Raw genomic sequence first — 20,898 nt, forward strand, 5'->3', positions numbered from 1 at the left:
AGGTGCTTTTCCTAAATAAATAAAGAAAGAAATACCTGAATTAACCAGGTGCCTGTCTCTGTGAAGGCTGAGCTGAAGCCTCCCCCTCAGTGCCCTCATTCTGTGGTGGCACAGACCCCCAGCAGTGGGATCAGCTCCAGAGCTGGGAGCCTGGGCAGCACCAGGGAAGGGACAGGAAGGGACGGGATGGGATGGGAACCCCCAACCCCACCCTGACAGCTCCAGACCCCTTCAGTGCCTTGCTGGCTCAGGAAGGGGTTCCCTGGGGACACCCAGCTGCTGTTTACTCCTCACTCTCACATTTCCCAAAAAACCCCAAAACCCAATGGGACATCCAGCCTCATGCATGGCCCACCCAGCCCAGACCCCCTCTAACTCAAACCAGTCTATGACTCTGGCAGAAGCATAGATTAGTTCCACCTATACGAATACACATAAAAACACATACAAACAAATATATATATTTATGTAAATACATACCCCCCACCCCCTTCCCCCCAATCTCCTCACCTTCATGAAAAATTCTGTTTATTTTCCTGGACTGTGAGGTGATGAGATCTAGGATCCCCCCCCTCCCCATGAGCACAAACCAATGCTCAGAACTCCTTGTACAATATGTAACAGTATCCAAACTTTATTATTCTGCTCATCTCCAGGCAAGCAACAATACAGGGAAGGGGTGAGACAGGATTGTTCTGGGAGGCAGGGGGGGCTCTCATGGCTGCAGCTCTGTGCTCACAGGGCTGCTGGTACTGGCACAGCTTTCCCTGGCTGCCCTGGGCACAGCAGCTTCCCAGCCTGAGTGGGGAGCCATCCATGGTGACAGCCCAAGAAATGGGGACTGTGACCCCTCCTCCTGCTGACAGCACCAGGGTGCCTCTACAGCAAGAACTAATTTGTTACAGCAACCTGGTTGAGTTTTTGACTCAAGAATAAGAGAATCCTTCTAATGCCATAAGCCAAATCCAGATGTGTTTCCCAACCTTGCTATTTCTGTGGTGTTTTACCCCCTACCTTTGCTGATATATCTGTTTTGGCAGCAAAGATCTCTCACTGCAGGTGCCTGCTTAAAACACTGAGCTGATTCTTGTTTCTCTGTGAATGCTGTCTGCAGGTGAAGCTCTCCATGCCAATCCCTGCATTTCACTCCCTGCTTTCCAGGCCTCCAGCAACAGCTACAGGAGCTGCCAAAGCTGCAAAGGAAAAGGCACAGGGAGAACTCAACACAAAAGTTTCATTCCTACAGTTTGCACCCCAGCTCTGCTGTGCTCTTCAGGGAGATTGGTTTCATTTCCTCGTCATCTGCAGCAGAGGAACAGCAGGAGAGAATGAAGGGGAGTAAAACCCCAACAGTCAATGCCCAAGTGTCACACACACACTTGCTCTGCGTGAAAGCACACAAATATTTATTTCCTAGCTTGTAGAAGCTCAGCTGGGCTCCATCAGCTCCTCTGTGTGCTCCCAGTCCTGGAGGATGCCCAGGGAGCTCTGGCACCAGGACTGAAGCCTCTCCTGCAGGCTCCCAGTGCCACCCAGCTCCTTACAGAAAAGGCACCTGCAGCATCACATCCTCCCAAATCAGAAAGCCAAATGTGCACGAGTGGGGGAATGTGCTGTGGTTCCAGCTGTGTCCTTCCCTCCAGTGCAGGAATCCTGGGAACACAATCAGGTGCTCTCCAGGTAACAGTGCCTAAATTTACCTTCATCAGAGCAAACAGCATCTGATGCTCCCTCAGCACATCCAGGTTGGAAAGCCCAAAGGTAGATTTCTTTTTTGAAAAAATCTCCCTTCCATTAAATTTTTCACAGAAATATATAATATATATATTTTATATATTTATATATATAATTTTACTAATACTAAACATGTACTTAAGTTAGATATTAGCCTGTATTTCTTTTAACTACTTCACACAATGAGTAGAAACAAAAAACCAATAAACTTGTAGCCCAAACAGGGCCTGAAATTAACAAAGTAAAAATTCCAAACTGTGACAAAAACATACTTACATTAAACAGCACTGAGAACTTCAATACCAGAAGCAGAATCTCATTTTGCACTTCCACTCTGGCAAGCTCTAAGCCTCAGCTGAGTGATTCTGAGAAAAAGCTCATTTTGTTTTTTCTGCTCATCAAAGGCAACAGTTTAGTGATTTGGTTCACAGGAGACCATTTATTGCCAACTCGAAGTGTTCCAAAAATACGCCACCTTTTCTGCTTGGGCTGTTTGGGTTTGCTTTTTTCCTTCCCCCCCTCCAGATTAGGCAAGAGTTTAAAAAAAAAAGTGTAATTACAATTTCAATAGTGACTTCTTTTAACTTCTCAAGCATACCTCATCAACAGGATATACAGTACAGTTCAGAAGAGTAAACATTTGTAAAAGGAAGCAGACAACTTTTTCAACCAACAGACACAATTTCTTGCTGTATTTATGCTGAACTCTCCTTTGAACATGGACAGGTTATGAAGTTAGTTTTCTTCTTCAGAACAACGTGGACACAGGACTGGTACAAGCCAGGCTGCTTTGGCTGCTGCTGAGGTTAAGGACAGCTCTGGAGCCGTGGTCCTGCCATCCATCCATCCCTTCATCATCTGGCGTAGCGCTTAATGTAATCTTCCACTTTATTCCGAAAGTCCTCCTGCAGGGAAGCACAGCTCTGTTAGCCAGGCACAGCAGGGATGGGCTCACAGGGAAATGTGCCCCTGGCAGGAGCCCTGAATCCTTACAGCGAGTGCTCCACAGCAATTCCACTGGGGAATCAAGTGGGAAAAACCTGCCATCACCAGCTACAGCTTAGGTGCATGTACAAGCTTGAATGAGAGATGTGGGACTCCAGGGGCTCTCCAAAATCCAGGGTTGTGGGTGACAGAGCCTGAGCCTACAGCTGTCAGCTCCAGCTGCAGGCAGCCCTGGAGACCCTTTGGTTTTGGTTACATTGCATTATATACTTTTCTTTTGGCTACAATGCATTATATACTTTTCTTTGCTGAGCATCTTAATCCAGTAGAACCAATCTATACCTTAACTTTTATCTATAGCCCATCATAACTACTGTAATTACCATATTTATGTTACTGTTCTCCAATCACTAAAAGTCAGTACATTGCAGTTTAAGCTAGAAGTTGTTTTTCAGTTTTCTTGCAGTAGGAAATTCTGAGACATTTTTTCTACTTGCAACATTTGCTGACTTGTTTGCCTGTGCTATCCTTCTGCTTGGTAAAAATCTCTTGTTTGAGGTGGGTTTATCCTTTGCTCTGAGCCATAAAAACCCCTTCTAACTAACACACCCTTTGCCTCCTTGGTTATCCAGTGAGACTGGCTCAGCAATTCTTTTCTTCTATATCAAAACTTGCTTCCATCTCTATTCCTTCTTCAGATTCTACATTCAAAAATATTTCTGCTAAGCACACATATCTGTGAGACTTTCTTGTCAAACTTTCATCCTGCTCAACAGGTGCACACACACTGCCTGCTATTCCATAACCTCTGTATCCAGGGAAAACCACAGAATTCTGGTAGTTTGTGCTTATAAAGCAAGAAGAAATTCTGACATGGTGTGATCTCTGTGCAAGCAGGGATGCCAGGCAGACACCACATTCCTGCCATGTTATTCTGTGCCATTCACATTCTCTGAAAAAATCCCTTTGCTCAGGATTTTTCACCTGGGAAAAATCTGAGAAGCCTCAGAGAAAAGGAAAACAATTCTTATCTCATTTGCTTCTTCTGTGCTGTGCTCATGTGGAATGTGTTTGGAGATTGTTCACCCACAGGTGATTGTTCCATTGGGTTCTGCTGAGAGTTGTTTTGGCTCTTTGGCCAATCAGGGCCAAGCTGTGTCAGACACTGGAAAGTCAGGAATTTTTATTATTATATTTTTAGCATTCAGTAAGTATCCTTTCTGTATTCTTTAGTATAGTATTTAATATAATATAGTATTATAAAGTAATAAATTAGCCTTCTGAGAACATGGAGTCAGATGCATCACTCCTGCCTTCATCAGGATGCAAATACAATATTATTCTCACAGGCTGGTATTAAATATGTTCCACTCAAATACACCAAGGGCCTGTGCTCCAGAGTGCATTCTGCTGCATTTCCAGCTCTCATTTTTATGTGCTGCTGGAATATAAAGCAGGAAAACCTGGGAAATGTATGTACTCACACCTGTTAAAAAAGAAAACAACTAAAACACCAATGCATGCAGTAGATGAGGAGGTTTTGAACACTGTCCTGGTACACTGGAGATGCCTGGAGAGCAGAGGCCATGGAAGCACTGAAATCCTCTGCCTTGGTTTTGCTTTACTACAAAATCCCACTACCATGACCTGTGGGATCACAGCAAGGCACAGTCCTGCTTCAAAGAATGTCAGTTCCAGGTTTGCCAATACACAAAATGATGCCTTTCAAACACATGCCAAGTGTTTTGGCACAGACCACCCAGAGCTGGACATCAGGGCACACCAGGAAGGGGCACTAATATGACCTTTTTGCTTGAATCAAGCTTCAAACACATCAATATTTCCCTGGCTCCAACACCACACTTCAAACACTTGAGATCAGCTCCCCTTGTGAAGGTTTGGTTTCGTGCTGCTGAGTGAAAGGATAAAGGTTATCCCGTGGTTCAAATCCAAAAGGATCAAAGAAAATCTATGATCCATGATAAACTCTGTGATTTCACTTTTCAGCTGATCAGGCTGCATCACAGATGTCCATAAAAGTGCACAGTGCTCAGAAGCTCAACAGTTTAAAATGCAGTTTAAGGCCAGAAATCCTGTTACAAACAGGGCTGCAGAAATCCCACTCCTCCTCAGGAACAGGCTGCCTGCTCTTCTGGGGTGAAAGAGCAGCTATTTGGGTCCAATATGGCACCTGCTAAAGGCAACAGTGTGTGTAGTGACTTTGCCACTCTGCTGCAAGCACACCCATTTCCACACTCATCCAACTGCATGCTGTGTTAAAAATGCTGTATATTAAAACCTAATGCCATCTCCACTGCAATTAAATTCCCAAACCCAGGGAATTCCAACCCATAGATGCAGGTTATGATGGCTGTGGTGGAAACTGAACTCACTCAGGGCTTCTTGCACATTGGTTCCTGTGGGAAATGGATTTGTAGAGAACTCTCAAAGCCTGAGAGAAGGCTCATATATCTCTATATAAACTTTGAGATAAGGAATGCTGACTTAGAAATGCCATGGAATAGGACAGACATTGAGAGAGAAATGGAACTAGAAACAAGTTTCAAAGGATGGCCTTGCAAATAAGACTGGATACTTGGGAGAAATAAAACTATAAAAGATGCACTGTAGTGGGACCCACGAGGGGTAATTTTAGATTATTGGCTTTAAGGCATTTACAGCATGGTGTGGCAAAAGCTGATAGGCCAAGAAACACTTACAGTGTATTTTAATTAGAAAAGAGTTGAATGTATTGTAATTAAAAAATAGTTGGCTTCTGATTGTGATAACATGAATTATAACATCTGTATTGTCTCACCCTTCTCATGAGACTGAAAATAGAATTAAAGTTTTTAAATGCCTCTCAGTTGCCCCATTTCTGGTCAGAAAAGGGCACAATCCAAGAGTTTCCCACTGCTGTGTTTCTCCAAAAGATGGATGACTACAAGGAACCGAGCCCAGGGCTGGGAAACCCCCTGGACACACACAGAGCTGTACAATAGCCAAGAGCAGGGCAGTGCAGGCAGCTCAGAGCACCCCTGGCTATTCCCTCTGCCCCTTTATGAGTTGTTACACAGGGAAATGGGCTCTCAGCAGGGAAGGCAGGAGGCTCCAGAAAGGCTCCCTGTCACTCCCAAGGAGCTGATGGTGTTGGCAGGATGCATTCACAGGGTGCTCTGTGTGTGTGAACAGGAGGGGCTCAGCCCAGAGCTGCAATGTTCCATCCTCACCTGCCATATGGCTCAGCACCTCCTCATTAATGGGGGGCACTTCTCTCTGGGCACAGCTGCTTATGTGCAACACTGAATAATCAGATGCAAAATAATTCAGCAGGGCAGGATGTACCCTGCATTATAAAGAGGCAAAATGCTGCTAGAAATGAGAAGGGTAAGGAGGATTCATAACATCCCTTCAAGGATGTAACATGTCCCACAGAAAGTGCCCTCTGTGTTTAAACAAAGATGTTTTGTTTGTACAAAGAGGTTTCATAAATAACCATTACATGAATAAACATATAAAATAAACAGGGCAGGGGCAGTGATTTTAAAGGGATAAAGAGAAGGTTTCCTTTCAGTGGAAACTTCCTGCACACAAGAGAAGCACAGCTGCAAAAAGGAAGCCCTGGCAGCACCAGCCCCTCACAGTGCAAGGAGCCTGAGTGCCAAAGATGGAAGAGGAATTTCCCAAAAATGGCATCCTGCAACAATGGAAGGAGAGCCTTCAAATATCCAAAAAGACAGCATCATTCAGAATTCCCCAAGTCATTTATAAACCCTTCATGGACACCAGGCAACTCTTTCTAATGTTGTCTTCAGACTAAAATAGCTCCAAAGCCAAACTGGACACCAGAACTCAGGTGATTCTTTAAGGCTGATCAAAATTTATGGGGCTTTTGGCTTTGTTGTTTTGAAGACAGATGCAGCAAGAGCCAAACCTTGACAGGTTGGCCGCAGATGTGGTCTAAAATCACTAAATTACTAATTACTAAAAGCATCTGCTGTAAATCCACACTGGGAGAGTGATCAGACAGGCTGTGCACAAGGGCCTGGAGTGACAGGGAAGGGAAGAATGGCTTCAAACTGACAAAAAATAGGTTAAAATTGGGTATTGGGAAGAAATTCTTCCCTGTGAGGGTGGGCAGGCCCTGGCACAGGGTGCCCAGAGAAGCTGTGGCTGCCCCTGCATCCCTGGCAGTGCCCAAGGTGAGATGGGAAGAATTTTAGGGTCCCTTCCAACCCAACCCATTCTGGGGTTCTGTGACTGTATTTAAGAGCACTTGGGGAAGGATCTGTAGAGCCTCAACCCCAGAAGAGAGTTCCACTGTGCCCTTTCAAGAGGCCTGGTGAAACACACACTCAAGAACCAGGCACTGCTTCAAAAACTGACATTTGACCTGATTTGGCAGCGCTGGAGAAGAGATTTCATTTTTTCAACTGTTTATACTGCACCAAGTTATGCTTATTAACTGCTTGTCTTTTATTAAGCTTTTAATTTGTAATTTGCTCAGTAATCCAAAGCAAACACAGTATTTTGGTGACAGCTACCAGAGAAGCCTGGAAAAGTTCTGATGGAAACTTTCCCTAGGGAATCTTCTTTATTTATTTAAAACAAATTATGTATAAGGATTTCCCAGAAATAAAATTTTAAAAATAGATATTAAAAAAAATCCAAAGCAGATTTAGCTCATTTATTAGCCCTAACATACTCACTAGTGGTACACCCTGCACTGTTTGGCCAGTCCCTGTGCAGTTTAACACATCTGTCCCCTCACTGTGACTACAACCATGATATTGTGATGAATTTATGATTTACCTCCACATCCTTTAGATCCACAATCCTCTAAAATTCCAGTGAAATCAGAAAATGATCACAGATAATTGCTCCTGCCCTTCCCTTTTCTGTGCTAGCAATCATAACAGTAGTAATTCTTTTTTTTAAAGCAGCTCTATTTTGACAGAACATTATCTCAACCCAGCATTTATCACCAAGGTGAAATTCCAAATACCCTTTGCTAGGTCCTGACTTGTGGCTCTGCAGTGATCAGCAAAGGGGGTTCTGAGCAGCAGCAAAATGGCATTTATTACTCAGCCAAGGCTTTAGGATTTAATAACCAGGCAGATCTACCCATTAGCCCTATGAATTATACTGAAAGGCACCTTTTCTTTCTTTCCCCCTTGCAGAAACAATAAGTACTCACACCCATCAACCCCCACACATCCCCTCCCATTTAAGGAGCTGAATGAAACCTTTGAGTAGGACAGAAATCTCAAGTATGAGGTGTTTTTTTACAATTCTTGTTCCTGCCTTGCTCTCATTTCTCTCTCCTTGTTTTATTCAGCTCAGTCTCTCCATGATGTGAAGAGTTTTCCAAGCTCTGTAATTAAATTTTAGTTCTCTGAAGAAAGAGAGGAGTGGGGGGTGAAAAACCTACACAAAGGAATCTCCAACAAGCTCTCTGCTTAGCAGGTGCAGCCAAAGCCACATCCATTTCCATGGATCCCAACTGTGATTTTAAAATCCTGGGATCCCAACTTCAGATTTTAAAATTCTCCTAGACACCAAGCCACTGTCATTTTGCAAAATGATGAGGAAATGCTTGAGCAGATTTCTCAGTAGCCAAGTCATAAGGAGGGGAAAGAAAAGGTGAATTTTTTACTGCAGGGAAAAAAAAAACCAACCAAAGCCAGAACACACCACTGCTGGTATTTGGAAAAGAGCAGCATTGTAAGGAAGAAGATAAAGACTAGGTTTGGGTTTTTTATTTTTTTTAGTATCTGGACACAGAGTTAGGTTACAGAGCAGGTATGGGAAGCACTGACCTGCCTGCCAGGACAGAGGGAAGCTGCAGATACCTTCCACAGACACAGCAATTCATTGATACACTGAACACATTTGCACATTTGTTTGAGATTTCACATCTTAAGCAGGAACAATTTCCCTCATGCTTCCACAAATTTTCTGCTGTCTGGAGAAAGATAAAGGGAGAGAAGAACTCTCTGAAGTTCCTAGAGGAGGAGCAGGCTATGGATGAGATAAATACACCTAAATCCTGTTGGTGCACAGGCAAGAGAATTGAGCCAGATGGGGAGAGCCAAGCAGAAAGAAAACTGTGCCCTGGATCAGATGCAAGTGAGTGCCAATCCCCTGGGGCTGGATGGAGAGGGAGGACAGGTCTCTTACTGCCATTTAACATTTCACCTGTGCTGCTGAAAACAGAAAACGGGAATGAGCCCAGGGAGCAGAGACTGCTGAGCTCAGGAGCCTCCTCTGCTCCTCCAGGGCTGGCCCAGGCTGTGGCCAAGGGTTACACAAAAGGAAAATAACCTGAATTATCCCAATTCCTCTGAGGCCAGCCTCCTGTGAGCTGCACACACGCTTCCACCATGAGGATGCCCCTCATTGCCAAGAGAGGCTCTGTCCCTGGGCTGCAGGATCTGCTGGATGAATCACAAGCCCAGAGGAAATGGGAGCAGCCTGGCTCTGGCCACAGGGTCTGCAAGCTCTGCTCCAGGAGATGATGTTCAAACCATCCTGACAGAGCAGGTGAGGCTCCCAGAGCTCAGAGTCCCTGGGAACAGCCCTGCCATATGTTCCCTTTCAAAAGCCAAGATGTTCCTAAAGGATGCAAAGCAAAGATTCCTTTTAAGCCACTCAGCTGCCTGAAGTATCTAAAACAAAAGCTTTTTAAAACATCTGCATTTCTTCCACATTACCTCAGCAAATCAAACCATCTGCAAAAGCTTAATCAACTCTGCTGAACCTGAGAGAGGCTCCATCCATAATCAAAGTGTTATGGAAGATGGGGAATGGTTGCTATAAATACTTGCAGCATTAGAGAAGTAATGCTTTTCCTATTTACATCTGTTAGCACAATTAGCAGCTGTGCTGTTGCTCATTTGCACATGCCATTTCATGCACTTTATGCTGGCTGGGAAAAGCTTTCAAAGGCTGCTACAAGGACACAGAACATAAACTAGGGAGGCAATCCAAGAAAAACCCCAGTGCAGCTCTGTACATGCAGAAATGCTGCAGGAAAACAAAGATGTGTTCTGCCATGGCTGCCAGGGTTTCAGTGAGAACAACAAACACCAAACAGGGAGCTTGGGGGAGCAGAGGAAGTGAAGGATTTACTACAATAAATATGGAGATAAATAAATGCAATGACTCACAGGGAGAATTGTTATGAAAAGATGTTTTTGGACTGGGATGGAACTGTTGTTCTTAATAAGCCATTAAGCTGTAATCAGAGAGTAATAAAAACCCCACAACAAAAGTTAAACAGCTTCCAAAAAAACCACATCAAGCTTGAAAGCCTTTTGGGACCACATTCTTTTCCAGTGTGGTAAAAGCTTTGAAAGCTGAGGTTAGCCAGAGGTAAAGATCTACTTCAGCTCTTCAGATACACCTTGTGGGTGCATTTAATTAAAAGAATTCTTCAGTGTTTCATAAGCCCTCCAGAAGACATCTGGGAAGAGATACTTGATTCAGCAGCCAGGAATAAATCTGAATTTCTTCTTTCACCTGAAGGAGGTTAAAAGCACCATCACACTTTCCTCACTGCAGTTTTGTGCTGTTATAAATAAAAAGCAGCGTTCACACAAATATTTGGAAATAGGAAGAGAGACTGCAGGATGTCAAGGGCTGTACAGGGCCATCCATTTAAACCAGGGGATGGGGTTAAGTGGGAAACCTCATGCTGGACCAAGGGCAGAGAGATCCCAGCCCAGAGGAACCAAGCACAGCAAGGATGAGCTGTGCTAATTTAAGCAACAGCATTGACTCAAATACTCTACAATGCAAACAACATAAAAAATGAGGTCCTGGCAAAGGCAGCTTGGAGCAAACATGGTGAGAGCCAGCTCTGTTTGTGTCCCTGCCAGGACCAGGATGAGCAGCCCTTCTGCTCTCTACCCTTCCCTGAGCTAAGAGCCTTCAACTGGAGCATCTGACAAAGTCTGACACTGAACAGGCTGAAAATAAAAACTTCAATTTGCATGCTACATTCTTGGACCTAGACGAGAAATCAAAAGCCTGAAAAGTTCCTGGTTTTAAATCAGTACTTATTTACAGTTTCTATGGGTATGAAGTAGTTGTATCACCCCAAACTGTTTTCTGACACACCCTTGGGTCTCACCATAAACTCTCAGGAACTTCCTTTTCTCACTGTAATTTCTCACTAGGAAAGACTCTGACCTCCCAAACTTCACATCAGAGTGATTCCAAAATCGTGTGGAGGAGTTGAAAATGAGAAATCCAGTCTGAAGATGAACTGAAAACAACAAAAAATGGCAAGAGGTAATCCAAGGAGATGTTATGAAAAGCAGAGCAGAATGCAGGCAAGCAGAGCAGCCAGTGTGACACAGTCCATAATTTTACAATGATTTATATAATGTCACTCTTTCTATATGTCTTGAGAATTAATAATTCACAATGAAGAAGCAGTACTTCAAAGCCTTGACCTTAATTACTTCTACAGCAATTTTAACAGCATATCTTGCTCCAGTGTTGGGAGTAAGAGCCAGCAGCAATGAAAATGAAAAAATCAGAGTTGCACAGAATCCCCTAAAAATTCATACATGCAGTAGTGTGCCCACTAATTAGTGGCTAAATAGGGAAGAGGAAAAAAGACAACAGCAAGTAAAACATGTGATCAGTAGGAAGCAATGGAACAGCCTGTGGTGTTTGAATAAAGCCTCACTCAGTGTGCAGGAGTCTGGAGCCCCTGCAGCCAGGGAATGCCTGGCACAGGCAAGAAAGGGCTTTGGCATGCAGAGACAGCAGAATGTGACTGCTCACAGAGGGGCAGACTCATTCTGTGCAGATTCCCTGGCACTCTGCACCCCCTCAGGGCTCTGCTCTGAGCTGGGTGTGCCACAGAGCCCACCTGGAGCTGTCCTGGCTCTCTGCTGCTGCTGCCAGTTTTGGTGACAGCCACAGAACTGATGTAAAGACTCTGCTGCTCTGTCACATCTGATGGGATGTGTGTGTTTAAAAGCTCTGGGGACTGATGGGGAGGCTGGCATGAGGGACAGGTGGGCGGCATCACTGCATAAACCTTGTTCCTCTGCCAAAAACAAACACTACAAAGCAAAGCAATTGCCAAAGGTTCACTTCAGTGACACTGGGGAATGAACCTGCTCAAAGGCTGAGCTCAGCAGACCATGAGCAGTGGCAAAGAGTCACTGCCATCCCCAGAGGTGACTCTGGAAAATTCCTCCTGCAAATGTCTCAAGGATGAAGTGCTGGAAATGCTATACAGCAAACATCCCCTCTAATGTGATTCAGAATCATTTCACTTGGTTCTGCTGGTCATGAGCAAGAGAACAAAGAAATGTTTCTAGCACGTCCTTTAACTTGCATTCCATTAAAATGTAAGATTATTTTCATGGAATCTGACAGCTGCCTTGCCAAGTTTTCCAGAGGCTCCTTACTTTCATCATTATCCATAATTTTATATTTCTTCAAATTATTCTGCTGCTGCTACAAGACTATCAGACTGACAGACTCCAACTTTCATCAGAGAAGTGAAAGGATAGAAAACAGAAAAACTTTAAAAGCAACAGTGGCACTGGGCTGACACATCTCTACACAGCACAGATGCACCAAACACAGGAACATTTTGTTAAATCTTTGTTAAATCTTCACAGTTTTTAGTCTTGGGGTATGGAGGAGAAAACATCAGGCTTGTCAACTCAGTTTCTCCTTGACCCTCAGCTCCACAGAAGTCCTTCTGTTCCACAGCTAATTGCTGTTATCTTGTACTTCAGTATGTTCAAGAGCACACTGTTTAGTTTCTAATATATGGAGGGACTCCCCTCCTTCCCCTAGGCAATTACATTTCTACAGTCTAGGAAACTTCAATCAAAAATTTACTTTAAACCTGAAGTGCCCTGCAGCTCTGAATCTCTCCCCACTCAAACTAATTGGCATTAATCACATTAAATTGACTGCTTCTAAGGCTAAGGCATCAACTTTCTTTTCCTTTTCACCTATTTCAGCAGCTATCTGTACTACAAGGATATTACCACCCTGATGACAGCTTTTGCTTCTCTTTTTAAAAAGATGGCCACAGACTTTAATCCCACATGAGAGAAAATTTCCCTTCAGCCCAGGAATTATAGCTGGGACTGCCAGCAGAACACAGGAAATAAATCATGGATGAGTGGCCACTCATCCTAAGCCACTGCCAGCCATGAAGAGCAGCTCTCCCTGAGCAGCACAAGGAGAATGGTTTAAAAACCCTCTTTCTGTCAGTGTCAGAGGCTTCCCAGGAGAGGGTGGCTTAGAGCTCCTTGCCAAACACTCTTTACTCTCTTTAGCACAAGGCTGGAGGGCTGAAGTTTCCAAGATGTAACAGAGAAAAGCCCTGGGATGTAACAGAATGCAGCTCAGCACTGATTCAAGCCACAGGCCAACCTCAGTTCTGACCACCAGAGACAAGGATTTATTTTGCAGGCAGATTAAAAGAATAAAAAGTAAAATGTCAAGATATAAAAACTGGTTGCTCCTTCCCTTGTGCATTTTAGCTTATCTGGGCAATGGGAACCTTTGGCACCGGTGAGCACAAAGGGCAGCACAGCAGAGCAAAGTGGTCTGGGTTTATTCCTTCCAAAGTGATCCTGTCAGAGCACAGATAAATCAGGTGAGAGAGGCTGTCTGTGGAGGAACATCACAGCAAGGAAAGGATAAGGAACAGAATGCAATTTAAATGTCAGGCTGTTAATCCAGGACTAAGATGATCCAAATGAACGCCCAGCCTCCCACTCCTCCATTGTCCTACCCTGGGTGAATCATTTCCCTCTCCACAGCACTCCAATTCTCATCAACAAACTTCCAGCAGCTCTCCAGCCTTGAAATTTAGTTTGGTTGCCCAGCACTGCAATTTGTGGACATCAGATCCTATTCTATTCACACAAAAATAAGTGTCAAGCCTACGAATTCTGGAGTAAACCAACATTAACCACTTCATGATACTGAAAATAAAACAGCCACCTATTTTTGTTTAAAGCTGTTTTTCAGTTTATAACAAAAGGTAAATAAAAGATAAATGAAATCACTTACAATGACTGCTGAACACTAAAAGGAAAATCAGTACAAGATGAAAAGCTTGGCTTGCCTGCAGCCAATGAAGAAAAAACCCCAAATTTGCAGTGGTAAAACATCATTTTTCATTCCTGATGAAGACAGTAAGACTTTTAAACCAAAGGATCATCTTTTATGCCACCTGTTAAATCTGTCAGTGTTACCTACATATTTAAACTTTGCAGGCAGACATCTGTGAGTTTTCAGAGAATATCAAAACCAGAATATTCCAAATTCACCCAGTTTACTGGTGAGACCTGGTTTATTCTCTCCCCTATTAAATGAAATCCCCATTTCTTTTTCCAGAGGGATTTCAGCCCAGGGCTTCACAAGCTCAATGCCACTGAAGAATCCAAAGCAGCTGTTGTTTTGTGCAGCAAGCCCTGCAAGGGCTGGGGGAGTTAAAAGGGCTGGTTTGGAGTTGAGGGTTATGTTAGATGGTGCAGGAATCTGAGAACCCCTGAGCTCCCATTTCACTGCTGGGGAGCACACACCCCAACAGGATCCTCTGGCCAACTTGTTTCTGTTGCTGCAGCTAAATAAAACACAATAAAAGCAATTGCCCAGTCCTGCAGGATGAAATCTCTGCAATCCAAGCACTCAGAGTGCCTGACCAGAGGCTCCACCTCATCACAGGAGGGCTCATGAGATAAGCACCATCCTTCTGACACTCCCAGGTGAGGAGATGCTGGATTAAAGGCTCTGAACACACAGGGCTGGTCAATTGTTCCTGCAGAACTTGGACCAAGGCTGATTTTTTCCCAGTGCTAAGACAAAATCTGCCAAAATAAACTGGGCTGCCCCATCCCTGGAAGTGTCCAAGGCCAGGTTGGAGCACTGAGGGACAGAGAAAGGTGTCCCATGGCAAGAGGTGGCACTGGGTGGTCTGGAAGGTTCCTTCCAAACCCCACCACTCTGTGACTCACATGGAAATCACTGTGGAGCTTACATACTAAATGTTTTACTACTGAAATAAAGATCTTTCAAGACAGCATGAAAAAAAAAAAAACACCCTATTTTGGCTTGGTAGCTTTGTTACTGAATTATTCACACTGGTGACAAGGCAAGAAGGACATGATGACAAGCTGAATTTTCACACAGGTTCCTTTCAAGTCTGCCAAGACAGGCAGGAGCCCATGGAAAAGCCCCAGTCCCTGACAACACCTCACTTGGCAGCTGGAACCAATCCCCTTCTCTCCTGTCACTTTGTCAGAATGAATGCAGCCCTAACCCAGGCAAGCACCAGCACAGTGCCAGAAATAAATTCCAGAAAATCTTCTTTATTGCTGATTTCTCACTCCTTTATGCCACGTTCAAGAGGTCAAACTTTGATGCTTTGGTTTTTTAACCCCTCAAAAATCATCCAGCTCAATCTGTTCATGCCTTATGAGCGCCTGGCATAGCCAGCACATTGCTCCTCCAGCAGCAGCTCAAACACAATAATAATAAAATACTTTTAAAGACTACATTCAAGGAAATGTTTTTGAAGTATTTTCTCTGCTCTAAAGCAAATTTTCCAGCTGCCTTGAGTCATCACTAAACTTGACATTTGAGCTTAAAAAATGGTAACAGTAATTATCAGAACTCTTCGTGTATCACTGTCACTGTTTGAATACAGAACTTTACTGGGTATGTTTGGAGAAAAATTCCAGCTGGCTGTGATGGGAAACCATTGGCAAGGGTGAAAAGCCTGACAAAGAGAACTGGGCTAAAAATAATGAGTGAATGAAAGAAATGAGCATTATTCCTTAAAAATTCCTTAGGGAAGGCATTAGAGAAAGCAGTTTGCCATTAAAATCCCTTGGAGTGCATTCCCTGGCTGCAATCCAATAAAGAAACATTCAGACAGAAACATGATATCAGCCTGGGTCATGGAGGTATTTGACTTTTGAGCCACCCATGTGCTTTGAATACTTTGCAAAAGAAAAGCATTTCAATTTTCTGTTTCTTCAGGGACCACTACCCACCAGAGAACACAGATTATCCACAATTATCTGGAAAATAAAATGCCTGTTTAGAGCTATTTCTAATGCTTTTCACCACAAATCACATCTCCTCTGAAATGCACAGTGGCAGGATGCAGCATCCACAGCCCATGACATTTTGGTTATTATACTTTATATTCTCTAAGTGTTTCATATTAAAAAAAAATGTATTTTTGAGACTCTTGGACAATTTTGGTGACTGCTATCCAAACAAGATGTTTTGCACCCAAATTGGCCAACAATTACTACAGATCAGTGGATAATATTTCTAACTCCCAGACAGATTTAAGCCTCAAGGAATTAAGCCATAAATAAACTGAAAAATACCAGAATCTAAGCAGTCTGGAGGTAAGAAGTGGCAAGGAAAAGACCTGATGTCTTCTGAACAGGAAAAATCCTGCTAAATATTCCAATATGCCTTTGAAATAAAAATTATAAAGACAGAGGAGGTACAACAGAGAAACAAAGAAGCTACTGTAAGATCACCTAAATAAATTACTTTAAACCAGAAGATCTGAGGAAGAAATACAGATAATGAATATTTTCTTCCCCAAACTTCCAAGCTGAATTTTATTTTGTGTTAGTTTGCCTGCTGAGAGGATCCTGTGGCACACTGGCATTTTACAGCATGCTTTTCATTCAGATGTATCAAAGAGCATTTCAATCAGACTGATCTCCTGAGATAGGAAATTACATTAACAGAAGAAAACTAACTTCATCAACATGATCAATGATGAGATAAAACAGAATCCAAATCTGAAGGCATTATTTAGTTTCAAATACTTCTCTTCGGCTCTACAGAAGAATGGAATTTGAAGGAAGGCTTAAATCCAAATGTAATTATGCCCTTATTATGTATGAGCACAGAAATACAAAGGCAGGAGGATGAAAGCACAGCTGGCCAGGAGTTTACTTTGGAGGAGTCTTCAGGAGGATCAGATCTGAAATGACACAGAGGCAGGGAGCTCTGGGACTCTTTAGCTGTCTGAAGGCAGCAGCAGTGCACGGACAGAATTACTGCAAATTTCAGCAGAGATAAAAGATCCCAAATCTGCCCCCTCCTGTGGAATAACTCAGAGAAAGCACCAGGCTCTCAGACTGGGGTTGGATAAAACTTGAGGCGGGACACAGGGACAGGAATCCCTTTCTACTTGGAGATGTGCTTCCCAGGCCAAACCTAAATCTCTGATTAAAAACAAAAAAAAAAAATCAAGAAGGAGGAAATCATTCTTGGCTAAACAAGTTTTACAATCCCAAACTGCTGCTGCTTCCTGGTGGCTTCAGAACTGAGGAGGCTGTGCTGGGCAAGTGGAAATTCTGGGAGGAAATTTAAATTGTGTTTCCAGAGGGATGCCTGGAGATCCTCTACAGAAAAATCTGTATTTATTTCTTACTTTCATTACTGACTTGCTGACAAGCTTCTCTTGCCATGGCTCACCTGCTCTCAGGAGGTCTCTGGCCCAGGCCCTGACACTTTGTGCTGCTGGTTCCTGCCCAGTTCCCCAGAGGTTTCAGAGAATTCCACACTGGTTTGGGTTGGAAGTTCATCCCATTCCACCCCTGCCATGGGCTGGACACCTTCCACTAGCCCTAGCCTTGTTCAACCTGGCCTTGAACACTTCCAGGGATGGGCAGCCACAGCTTCTCTGGGCAATGCTTGAACAATTAAGACTCTCCTGTAAAAATTTTGACCTGTTTGCTGTTTAAGGGCTCTAACAAACTGCCTACAACCATGAAATGTTATAAAAATTAACCACCTTTGTTTATTATTCTACTGTAATATTAAGAGCTTTTTTACAATGCCTGTTCTTCATCTGTGCCCTGACAGACTGATTTTCTCTCCTGCTTTGTTGCAGAGTTTGTATGACACAACTTAAAAGTCCAATCTGTAGGTTATGTCTTTTCTTTCCACCTTTCCTGCTACATTTTTTTCTGTAAATTAGATTATTTTGTCCATATTTTTCATTCCATAACTCTGATGTAAGACTTGTGGATATCTAAGGGAGATGCATCATTGAAAGTCATTTGTCCAGCACTTAATGTTTTGAAGATGCCCCTAGAATCCTGCTGCCAGTTGTGACCAAAAAAATCCAAAACCTCTGGCACTCACAGGGCAATGGTGGCCTCCCCATCTTTTCTTAGTTCCATTAATATAAGTTGTGTTAACTCTGTGAGCAGATCTCTTCAGTGAGATCTGTACTCAGCCACTGTTTCTAATTACTGATGGAATTTCTAATGGAGTGAGATCAGTGCTCTCACTAGTGAGGACACCATGACAGTCCTCAGGTGACTTCAGTAGAACATTCATCCCACAAGAGTCACCAGAACACCCTCCAAGGACCACAGGCAGCTGAGAGGAGGGCCTGGGTATTTAAAGCCAAGTTTCCTACAGAACTGAGGGCAGAAAACCTTCAGAGGCAGCTTTAGATTCTGTAACACCATGAATTTCATAAATCCATCTCCACAGAAATAACCCTGAAATAAAAACTTTACTTTATTAGCCAGAGAAACCTTTAATTAAAATTGAAAAATTAAAAAAAGAATTGCAGAAGTCAATCCAGAGCCAAACTCCTCCACACAAACTTATGCAAAATAATTGAGCATTAAATGCTGCTTTCCAAATAAAATCAAGGCTCACTGAATTAGGTTAAAAAAAACATGTTTGAAGTGGGTCCTTGGCAAACACACACCTCTTCCCATTAGATTTCTCAGCTCTGGCACTTCAGAGCTGCAGGTAAATGTGACAGGCTGGATTTTCACAAGGAGGAAGAAAAATTCCCTGCCAAGAGCAATCTACCTGAGGCTTTCACAAGGACACAGCACCAAGCACTGAGTGAGGACTGATGGGCTGCACTGAGATGGGAACAGCACAGGGAGATGGAACTCAGCTTCTCCTACTGCTGAAACAACTCCTGATCACAGGCATGAAAAATAACAGTGTTTGCTAATCTGTAGGATGACAGAACTTTGCTTGAATTGCACCAAACACAGGGGAAATATAATTAAGATAGGACACAGCATTAGGGTTTTTGACTCAGCAGGCCTAGGTGAGGAAGAAATCTAAAAGGAATAGTTGGAAAAACATTTCTATTTTATGCCACACTAAGCTTGCAATGAATTTTCTGTTGTGTGTTGTACAAATGGCTTTGAAATGTTTTTTGGCAGCAGTGAACACCTCTAGGAAATGTAAAGGTTTTTACATTTTACACTGGCAAATCACCATGTCCTGAGGCAGCTCCCAAAGCAGCCATGACACATGGCCATACAGAAAGCATTTCCTAGATTTCAGCTAACAAATCACACCCACTGCACCTCTGCATGAGGAATACCATGTCCTGAAGCACTAAGCTCACTTGGTTTTCCACTGCCAAGCTCTTCCAGAGATCTCCCAAAAGATCCCCACTGTTTCAGTGTTCAGCTTACCTGACAAGCTCTATGTGTTTGCTGTATAAAAACCAGCAAATCCTACAATTTTTAGTTCACATCATTTTTAAGTGAGCAGTCATTAAAACTTAAACACTTGCTGATTGCTTTAGAATCCATGGGATTGATTGATAATTAATGGTTCTGGCTATCCATAACTACTGACAGAGTGACTCCTGTGCTAAATGCAGAGTGCTCCAAGCTCATTTATTAGTAAGAGCTTCTTTAAATTCAGCAAGAAATCAACAACCAAACTGCTGAGATTGTATCAGTGTGAGAAGACAATGCTGGACAACTCCTTGCTTGGTTTACACAGACACATCAATCATCTTTTTATCCTGATTTATTGAGCTCTACACCAGGAGAGGATCCTTGCTTATCTCCCAGTGATTGTGACACAACTACAGAGCAATGTGGGCACCAGAGATGTCCAGCATTTGGGAAAACAGATGTTGCCCAAATTTGTTACACAGCCTGCCAAAAATTACTGGCACCTAGCAAGGTGTGTGTGGGAGAAATGTAGAATGAGTAAAGCTGCATAAAAAAATACATTTATTTTTTAAAATAATTTGTAGAAGTGGCTTGATGCTCAGTGACTGAAGGGAGCTGCAAAGGAACAAGTTCAGTAAGTGGCAGCTCCCTCCTGGAGCTGAAGGAAGTCATGCAGGGCTGGAAGCTGAAGCTGCACTAACACACATCTCAGGTAGGACAGGTTAATAAAACAATTTATGGAACCTGAGCTCTGAATTTTATACCTTAGAACAAGGCTGCTTTTCCAAACATGCTCAGATTTAATGCAAGAAGGGAGAGGTGCCTCACAGAGAAAGGGATCACAGCAGCCCCTTCCAGCCTGACCCAACACAAACATTCCCAGCACAGCTGCTTCCCAACAAGAATTTGCTACCTCTGCTGGGATTTTTCCAGCACCTGCAAGGCAGGAGTGATTTGTGATGACCTGGAGCTGACCCAAGCCAGCCTCAGCTCTCACTAACCACAGGCAGGGTCTGGGATTAGCTGGTACCCTCAGGATTTCAGATCTGAAGGGACATCAGTGAAATTCTGAGTCACCTCCCCTGGGAGAAGCACAGCAGACAGCCCTGGATGCCATTTTTGGCTGTCACACACCCCACACTCCCAGGACTCCCCTGCACACAGATGTTTGTGTGCAGAACTGTTTCTTGCACATCTGTCATACAGATACTGCACATTTATTACATTTACACTATTTTTATAATTCTATTACACATGTAAACAGGTCTCAGAAGAAAGGAAACAAATTAAGATTCCTATATTAATCCTATTGGGCATTGCAAATATTTCTTAAGAGCCAGGATGGTACCACAGCAGTCTGACTCCACAACAAAGTGTTTATGTAAAATATGACATCTCTGCCACAGGGAACCAAAACAACTCAGGCTGCAAGTGCAGCTTTTCCTCTCCCTTGCATTATTTATTCTCTCCACAAAGGCATCATTGGTTTTTTTTTATGTCACCACAAAACACACTACAAAAAATCCAGCCCTACCTGGTGCTGTCATTACACACACATTAAATTCAGAAAGGCTCAAAAAAGAAAATTAAAATGGCATAATATGAATTTTAGAGATGCTTATGAGACCACTAGGAGTTTAATAAATAAAAAATGTGTTTTCCCTAAAAAATTATGATGTAGAAGATTGTCAAAAAATCACTTAATTTCCTTTTTACTTCTTCAAACAGCTTCCATGTA

General features: G+C 43.1%; 1 protein-coding gene across 1 annotated transcript in view; it reads right to left on the reverse strand.

The window, feature by feature from the left end:
- Positions 1-1,777: 1,777 nt before the first annotated feature.
- Positions 1,778-20,898, reverse strand: part of UBE2F (ubiquitin conjugating enzyme E2 F (putative)) — a 57,117-nt gene continuing 37,996 nt past the window's right edge. Inside the window, exon 10 of the mRNA XM_054277789.1 lies at positions 1,778-2,639. Within this exon, the coding sequence (XP_054133764.1) occupies positions 2,589-2,639 (51 nt within the window). The 3' untranslated portion in view covers positions 1,778-2,588. The remainder of the gene's footprint in view (positions 2,640-20,898) is intronic.

The sequence above is a fragment of the Melozone crissalis genome, unplaced genomic scaffold (assembly GCF_028551555.1).
Source record: "Melozone crissalis strain CALT ecotype California unplaced genomic scaffold, PUWL_Pcris_2 ptg000023l_1, whole genome shotgun sequence".
Lineage (NCBI taxonomy): Eukaryota > Metazoa > Chordata > Aves > Passeriformes > Passerellidae > Melozone > Melozone crissalis.